The 9694-nt window shown below is 34.5% G+C and overlaps 1 protein-coding gene across 3 annotated transcripts in view; it reads left to right on the forward strand.

The window, feature by feature from the left end:
• CCDC126 (coiled-coil domain containing 126) overlaps positions 1 to 9318 on the forward strand; it is a 40347-nt gene extending 31029 nt beyond the window's left edge. For 2 of the 3 annotated variants that reach the window (XM_036862750.1, XM_036862751.1), the window contains exon 4: positions 7498 to 8684. In XM_036862750.1, the coding sequence (XP_036718645.1) occupies positions 7498 to 7682 (185 nt within the window). In that variant the 3' untranslated portion in view covers positions 7683 to 8684. Of the gene's footprint in view, positions 1 to 7497 lie in introns of all 3 variants that reach the window. The other variant, XM_036862749.1, reaches the window with a different exon arrangement.
• Positions 9319 to 9694: the final 376 nt, after the last annotated feature.

A 9694-nucleotide genomic window follows, 5' to 3' on the forward strand; every position in this document is an offset into this window, starting at 1 on the left:
AACCCAGAATTTCATTATATGCTGTCTATAAGAGATTCACTGTGGATATAATGACACACATAGAAGTTTGGGACCCTTATCAATAGGACTGGTGTCCTTATAAGAAGAGAAATAGACATGAGATGCATGCACAGAAAAAAGGCCACATGAGGACACAGTGAGAAGATACCCATCTGCAAGCCAAGGAGAGATGCCTCTGGAGAAACTAAACCGGCCATAGCTTTGATCTTGGGCTTCCTGTCTCTAGACTGGGGAAATATAAATTTCTGTTGTTTAAGAAAAAAAAAATTATGGCAATTTATTTTATATGCATTTCAAATAAGTGATTAAAAAGTTATATGTATGACCCTAAAAAAAAAAAAAAGAATTAAATACTGTGACCAAGTGGCATTTATTCCAGGGATGCAAGGCTGGTTTAATTTTCAAAAATCAATCAGTATAGGGACTTCTCTGGCAGCCCAGTGGTTAAGACTCCATGCTCCCAATGCAGGGGGCACAGGTTCGAGACCTGGTCGGGGAACTAAGATCCCACATGCCACATGGCAGGCGTAAAAAAAAAAAAAATCGATCAGTGTATTCCATCATATTAACAGGCTAATGAGAAGGAGGTGGGGGTTACTGTAAAAGGGCAACACAGGGTTTGTTGTGGTGAAGGAAATATTCTGCATCTTGACTGTACCAGCGTCAGTACTATAGTTGTGATGTATGTAGTTTTACAAGATGTCACTGTTGGGGGAAACTGGGTAAAGGGTACAGGAATTTCTGTATTTGTTATCTCTTGCAACTATATGTAAATGTACAGTTATCTCAAAATAAGTTATTTACCAATTAAGAAAAAGACTAAACAAACCTGTAAAATGAATAGTCCTTATATTCTAAACATGTTAGAGGGAAGTCAATCTCAGAATTCCTATTAGAAGTGGTTTTAATGTGGCTATTTAAAATGTAGATTATTCATGATTTGTATTATTTAGTCAAATCCATTATCTAGCTTTTGTTTTCTCACTTAAGAAAAATTAGGCTTATTTTATGTACCTAGGCATTTAATTTGTATTTAAAGTTTGATGAGAACATGTCAATCTACTCATGAGACCTAAACAGTGTGCCTTGCAGCCTTAAGTAGGGAAGTAATAAAATATTTGTTGAATGATATAATTTATTCAGCACTCAGTAGGAGAAGGTAGCTGTATTAAAAATGTAAAGGACTAAACAATTAATGTACATTTAATTACAGAGTTTATGAGGCTTTTGAAACCACTTTTACCTAGCAGTTTGCTCTGATATTTGAATTCGTTCATATTGCTTAGGAAGCATTCTTGTTTTATTGCTAGCTTCATAATAAAACTTTACAGTGAGTAATTCACTTTGATAATCAAGAAGTGACTTCTAAGTTTTCTCCCTTGTACAATTAAGCAGATGTTAGTGGTGGTAAAATATTAATTTGAATTTGAAAAATATTAATAAGGAAAAGTTTTTGACTTAGATACTTTAAACACTTCTGTTTTTTTTTTTTGTTTTTTTTTTTAATGGCTGCTTTGGGTCTTTGTTGCTGTGTGTGGGCTTTCTCTAGTTGTGGTGAGCGGGGGCTACCCTTCGTTGAGGTGCGCTGGCTTCTCATTGCGGTGACTTCTCTTGTTGTGGAGCACAGGCTCTAGGTATGTGGGCTTCAGTAGTTGTGGCATGTGGACTCAGTAGTTGTGGCTCATGGGCTTAGTTGCTTTGTGGCATGTGGGATCTTCCCGGACCAGGGATCAAACTTGTGTCCCCTGCATTGGCAGGTGGATTCTTAACCACTGTGCCACCAGGGAAGTCCCACACTTATGTATTTTATTTTCATTAGTCATTTTTGCATTTTACTACAATTGAATTTCTTTTTTGTGTACACATGGCTATATTTATTTGTATCTGCCTCTCTTCACATTAAGAATACAAATAATAAAACCTATTGAGATGTAAATAAGAGATAAATCAACAGAGACCTATAAGTATGGGGTCCACAAAGGCATGTGTACTTGGTGTTTGTGCTGGTCCTTTTCCTGGTTGCCTTCAGATTTATTCCTTTACTTTTCTCTGTTTTGTATCTCAAGGGAGGGTGATTCTAGTGGGTGGCACTTTCTCAGTTCCTAAATCAACTAGCTACTGCCTGGGTTCAGCCAATGAGAAGTACTGGCAGGAATTCGGAATGTAGGAGGAAAAGAGAAGCTAGGGTATTTTTCTCCCTTTCTGCCTCAGGTGATGTCTCCTTTGTAGCGCCAGCTTCTGCCAGACTGACTCCTTGGCTCTGTATTCCACTAGGTGTCCTTGGACTTGGGCTGTTGTAACATTACTGATTTTTCCCTCTGTTCCTTAGGCTTGGGATGATAGTGGCTTCCTGCTGTGCCTCACAATCTCTGATTATGTTTATTGTAGCAAGAATCTTTTTATATCCAATATCTTTAGTATATTTAATAGCATTGTAACCTCCTTTTTTGTTTTGTTTTGTCATATTCATTCGTTTGTTTTATTTTTTAGATTCCATTATATCCTCCTTTTGATTTTTGTATACTGTGAAATAATTGGGCTAGGTGCTATTTTGATAGTATGTGTGTTCTTATGTGCCTTTGTATTAGCCTGTTTTTTGTTGTTTTTCCCTTAAACTATTTGATTTCTTCTCCCAGAGAAGGGAAACTTAAAGCAGGAGCAGAGCAACCTTAAAGGATTTTATTTCCTAAGTCTGATTCTTCATGTTAGTCTCAACCATGATACCGCCTACCAAACATGAATCAGACATTCAGCAAATGTTCATTTCCAACATTTGTTGACTGTCTACTATGTGATAAAGCATCAAGCTGGATGAGCTGAGTAAAAGGATATAGTTTGGTCTTCCACTTCCAGGTTGTTTTTAGGGGTTCTGAACCGGGTCCCGTGGTTCCAGGAGTTCTTATTGCTAGCACTTTCAGTGATAGGGCTTTGTGGGGAAGTACTGTGGACTCCCATATAGTGTAAACATATAATTCCCATAACTATATAGTCACATGAAATGTAAACAGAAAATTGTAATGTGAATCTAGAGAAAGGGTGAGTTTTGTTATGTTCAAAGGGATCATTGTGGTTTTTCAACTAACTGATTTTATATCATCAAGCAAAGTAATTTAGATTTCTTAGTCTTCTAAAATATTTTATTAAAACAACTGATTTTAGAAAATTTGAAAGGAGGATATATGATAATTTAGAACATTGTTAAAGTAATATATAGTTGTTTCTGATTAAACCCAACTTTTCCTTTGAGTACTTTTTTGATGGAAAACTGATTACTTAACTTACAAATTATAAGTTTAAAATAAAATGAATTTTTCCAAAGAGAATTGGTGTAAGCATTTATCAAAGGCTGTGGACACCACTATTCTGCAGCATTGTAATAAAATATAAGCAGGAAGCTCAGATATATGCTACATGGATTTTAGATTGGAAACGTAGTGGCCTTTGTCACTGTTATAACCCAAATTATTTGTAATAAAAAAACCTGACAGTGTGTGTGTGTGGAAAAAAAAAAGTGTATGCATGTAGAAAGTAATAACATAAAAGGGAAAAATTATTGTGGTAGGCTGAAGATATATATACATTTCCTCTAAAGAAGCAATAGTCAAATGCAATGTGTAGATTTCATTTGAATCCTGATTCAAACAAATCAACTGTAAGAAGACATTTTTCAGGTAATCAGGAAAATCTGGATATGGACCAGGTATTAAACTACTTAAATTAAGAAATTACTATAAATTTTTTTAAGCATGATAATAGCACAATGGTTAAGTTCTTTAAAAGTTAAAGGTGCATTCTGAAGAATTTACAGTGAAATGACATGATGTCTGGGATTTGACTTAAAATACTGTTGGAGAAAAAAGGTGGAAGGGGAGAGATGAACCAAGAATGGCAAAATATTGTTCATTGTGAAAGCCAAGTGATGAGAATTAGGTCCATGAGTACTCATTATACTGTTCTATCTCTGCTTGTGTATGTTTGAAATTTTCCAAAATTAAAAACATTGAAAATGTTAAAAAAAAAAAACATGAGATACAGTATATCTACTCACCATTTAGACACCATAGAGGTAAAAATATATATATGTATTCTTTTTGCATCTGTGTTGTAGTGGAGAACCCTGAGTTTGGGGCCTTGGAAGCGAAAGACTGGGGTCTGAATTCTAGTTTTCCTACCTGCTAAAAATGTTTACTTTTTCAATCTATTTTATACGGAAAAAAATAGACATGTTTACTGAATATTACAACAACTAATAACAAGTAAGGTTTGTTGAGACCTTATTGTGTACCACACATTGAGCTAAGCCTTATGTATCATTTAATCCTCATTACTAATGAAAATATTAAATAATGTATGAAAAAAAAAACCCTGATGTGCACGTATACATATATATGTATATATATACAGACACAAATATATATATATATAAAATACACATACATTACAATAAATTTGTTTGTATTTGATTTTAAAGAACCCCAACTTTTCCTTTAATTGCTATTCCTAACTATAACTAATCAGTGAGGAGGCTGTACCTTTATAATTCATGTCGCACTTCAGCTTGGTGTCAAACCTCTGAGGGCTTTCGCTTCATTTTATGTTAACATGATGGTAAGCGCCCCACCCCAGTCTATTCTGTGTAGCCTTCTCTGGCCTGGGTTGCCTACTTCTTCAAATATTATACATGAGGTGGCTGCCAGGGAAGAACAGATCCAGCAGTTATCTTTTAGTCTTGTTGCTGGAAGATTCTTTAAAATATATATTTTTTTAACTTACCAAATACTATTATAACTCTTGATTGAAAGGTCTTAATAAAGAAACGCCCCCTCCCCCTAATCTTTTATTTTGAAAATTCTCAGTCTACAGAAAGTTAGGGAAAATCATGTGGGGTAAACATCATATATCTTTTCTCTAGATTCATCATTTGCTAAAAAGTTTTCTGTATTTTTATCTTTCCTTCTCTATACAAATATATATGCTTTTAGGGGGTACCAGTTGAAACAAGTTGTATATATCATGACATTTTATCCCTAAATACTTCTTATCAAAGAATTTTTCTTATACTTTTCTTCTTGTGCATACCCACTAAACTAGAATATTTAAGTGTTCATGATGAATGATGCCGAAAGATACACTGCTTGATTTCCTCCATCACTGGACTTTCTCCAGATACTTTTTCCCCTCACTTTATATTACATTGATTTTTTTGTTGATTTATTTCTAATCACTTTTTACAACCACCTGCTACCACTACTCTCACTACTCCTTTCTGAAATCTGTTTTGCTTTTTTCACTTTAAGAAAATTATGGTAAAATGTATGTAACATAAAATTTGCCATCTTAACCATTTAAAAAAAAAAATTTTTTTATTTGTTTATTTTTGGCTGCGTTGGGTCTTCGTTGCTGCACGCGGGCTTTCTCTACTTGCAGTGAGCAGGGGCTACTCTTCGTTGCGATGCATGGGCTTCTCATTGCGGTGGCTTCTCTTGTTGCAGAGCACAGTCTCTAGGCACGCGGGCTTCAGTAGTTGTGGCTCGCGGGCTATAGAGCGCAGGCTCAGTAGCTGTGGTGCACAAGCTTAGTTGCTCCACGGCATGTGGGATCTTCCCAGACCAGGGCTTGAACCTGTGTCCCCTGCGTTGGCAGGTGGCTTCTTAACCACTGCACCACCAGGGAAGCCCTTCCATCTTAACCACTTTTAGGTGTACAGTTCAGTGGCATTAATTATATTCAATGTTGTACAGCCATCACTGCTACCTAAAACTTGCATCACTCCAAACAAGAAACTCTGTAACCTTACCATTAAGCAGTAACTTGCCATTCCCCCCTTCCCCTGGTCTTTGGTAACCTCTAATCTACCTTCTGTCTCTACGTGTTTTTCTATTCTAGGTAGTCCAAATAAGTGGAATCATACAGTATTTGTCCTTTTTTTGTCTGGCTTATTTCACTTTGCATAATGTCTTCAAGGTTCATCCATTTTGAATCATGTATCAGAACGTCATTCCTTTTTATGGCTAAATAATGTTCCCTGTATGTTAATACCACATTTTGTTGATCTTTTGATCTACTGATGGACACTTAGGTTGTTTCCACCTTTTGGCTATTGTGAATAATTCTGAAATAAACATTGGTGTGCAAGTATCTCTTTGAGTCTCTGCTTTCACTTTTTTGGGGTAGATACCTAGGAGTGGAATTACTGGGTCATATGGTCGTATTATGTTTAGCTTTTTGAGAAACTGCTGAACTATTTTCTATGGTGGCTGTGCCATTCTATATCCCCACCAGCAGTGTATGAGGGTCCCAATTTCTTCACGTTTTTGCCAATGCTTATTTTCCTTTTCTTTGATTATAGCCATCCTAGTAGACGTAAAGTGGTATTTCATTGTGACGTTGGGTATCTTTTCATGTGCTTATTGTTCATTTGCGTATCTTCTTTGGAGAAATGTTTATTCAAGTCCTTTGCTGATTTTAAAAATTGAGTGGTTTATCTTTTTGTTGTTGGGTTTAGGAGTTCTTTATATGTTCTTGATACTAAGCCCTTGTCAGATCTATGATTTGCAAATATTTTCTTCCATTCTCTAGATTGTCTTTTTACTTTCTGGATAATATATTTTGATGTCCAAAAGTTTTAAATTTTGATGAAGTCCAATTTATCTGTTTTTTCTTCTGCTTCTGCTTTTTCTGATAGCTTAGTAACAGAACCATCAGCAACTTTATGAGTTGTTGTTAAATGGTTTTTCTCCTGATCACAGATTAGGGTTTGAGCTGCCTTTTTTGGTCCAGGATCAACAAAAAATAACAATATTAGTTGCCACTGACTGAATACATAATATGTGTTAGGTGCCATTGGGAAACCTGAGAAAAGAGGATTCTAAGGAAGCAAAGGGTCAAAATTTCATTCTTATCAGGTAAATTCTACTGAAACCCTTTAACCTCCCAGAGAGATTAGAAGATACAGTCTTCCCCATCATTTTCTAGTCAGAACTAGTATCTGTACTGCACTGATCAGGTTCCTGGCATCTGCTCTGGATCCTAGGCTGCCCCTACACTTCAGCCTGTGGAGGTTCCGGGTTTCTTGTTTCTGCATTTCCTTGAATTTCTCACTTAGCTCAGCTAGTTTTTTACCTTACCTGCCTAGTCCACGGTCGTCTTTACAGACTAAGAAACCCAAAGTAAATGGGTTCCTTACAGAGGGACTAACATTTTAAACCAGCCTTTAAATCTGTTTTATTGCACTAGAAAAGTGAGGTTCCCCACATTTGTAACTCTGAAATTCCATTAAGAAGCTCTGTATGTGATGCTCTTCATTAAAACAGTTAGGCTTTTTCTACGTGTGGTATGAGCGCTTTCCCTCTCGTATATTTTCTTTTGGATGACTCGATAATTGTTCACTTTTCCCCTCATACTACGAAAACACAAATATTAAGTGCTCTATCAGTATTTAATATGGTTTATTCTCATTTTTTTTTTTTCCCCTAGCTGATCTAAAAAGAACAATTGCTGTCCTTTTGGATGACATTTTACAACGTTTGGTAAAGCTGGAGAACAAAGTCGACTATATTGTTGTGAACGGCTCAGCAACCAACACTACCAATGGTCCTAGTGGGAATCTGGTGCCAGTGACGACAAATAAAAGGATAAATGCATCAGGCAGCATTAGATAGCAGTTGAAGATCAGCTTGTGCTGCTACGTTCACCGTGGATTATATCCTATGGCAGAAAAGCTTTTATATCGCTGGCTAGCATAGAGTAATACTTTACAATAAAACCTCTATGCATTTTCAAGGAATATGCTGGATTCATGGAACTCTAATTCTGTATATAAATTTTAAAAGTTATTAGTTTGCTTTCAGGCACAACTCTTCAACGCTGTACTATATCCTTAAAGGGAATTTGGTAACATGGTTGATGTAGTAAGCAGGTAGGTGATCTTTGTATAAATCTTTGTGTTTGAGATCAAGTTGAAACAAAAACACTGAAAGACATGGATTCATTTCTATAAAATATTTATTTAAATATATAACGTTTTTCAGACAAGTGAAGAATATTGTTACTGAATAATTCTGTCGTTTGTTATCAGTAGATGTGACTGTTTGACTAATACTGTTAGAAAATGTGCTTACTTCCAGTACTTACTATATTTTGTTATTCAGATTATGAGCAGAGAGAAAGGAAGTATAATGTTGAAAATAATGTTTTGAAATCATGACCCAAAGAATGTCTTCATTTGCACTATCCCTTCAGAATAACTGGAGGTTAATTATTGTATATTTTTAAAAATTACATTTATAAGAGTATAATCTTGAAATGGGTAGTAGCCACTGTTCGTAACCTATTCTAAACATTGGGGCAATTAAATAACATTAAAATAGTAATCTCTAATCTCATACGTAACATTTTCTTATATACTTATGTTCTGAAGAATAAAAGATTTTTATGATGAGATTAAAAATAAGTATTAATTCATGATTTTCATGTACAAGAATGTTAATTTAAAAGTGTAACCCTTTGATTATGTTGTCAAGAAAGCACATTATTTCCATATTTTGGTAATTTTTGCTTATATTATATTGGCAAGGGAGAGAGAAACTGAGATACTTGTGAGACTGGGACTCTTAAGGACTTTAGCCAGATGTACATAATAAAAGTATTTGTGTTGCATTAAATTGCTTGGAAAATGGTAACATTATAGTACGTAGAATATCCTGCTTTATGAAATTTTGGATTTGTATAATAGATACGTTAGATATTCATTTTATATAATGAACACTTAAAAATAATTAAGAATGTTTAAAATATAATTTAAATTATGAAGATGGACTATCTTTTCAGGAAAACAGCTATTCTATATAGCACAGGAGATCTTAATCTTGGGTAATTCTACTATAGAGCAAAGTACACCTTTATTTAAATTTACCTTGTAGCAAATTTAATTGCCATATGGTGCCCTATGTTTCATAGTATTTATTCTCTATAACAACTGCTTAAGTGCAGCTAGCTTCTAGATTTAGACTGTACTGAATTTAGTTTTAGATATTGTATTGTTCATTATTACAATGTACTACCAGACATAGTAGCAATAATTATAATGTTTTATTAAAGTAAGTATGAGAAAATATTTCATGAAAGGTATCTTTCCAGACTCTTCCCTGTACCCTACCTTTATGTGAAGAAATTATTTATATACCATTTCCAGGTAAAGTTTGGAATAATTGTTCAGTCTCTCATTAGATGTTGACATTTTTGTTTTTTTGTTTTTGTTTTCAGGGATGAAATAAAATGTATTATTTGTACTTTAAAGTATTATCATAAGTTTTTTCTTTAATGGTGATTGTGCATTTAATAAATGGTAAATGATTAAAAGGAATCTTAGATAGTTTGGGTTTTGTTCCATGAATTCCAGATAGCTGTTTCAAAAGAGAAAAATGGAAGATTGCCTTGTTCAGGTTAGGAGAGTCTGAGTTTAGGGATTGATGGGAACAAATCTGGGGATTGTGTTTGGAGGTGGTTCCTAGGCTTGTACTGTCAAATCGAAGTTTACTGTTGAGTTTTTTTAAATTTAAACTTAAATTATTAAATTTTTATTTTATATTGGAGTATAGTTGATTAATAATGTGTTTCAGGTGTACAGCATAGTAATTCAGTTATACATAAACATGTATATGTTCTTTTTCAA

This window comes from Balaenoptera musculus, chromosome 9 (assembly GCF_009873245.2).
Source record: "Balaenoptera musculus isolate JJ_BM4_2016_0621 chromosome 9, mBalMus1.pri.v3, whole genome shotgun sequence".
Lineage (NCBI taxonomy): Eukaryota > Metazoa > Chordata > Mammalia > Artiodactyla > Balaenopteridae > Balaenoptera > Balaenoptera musculus.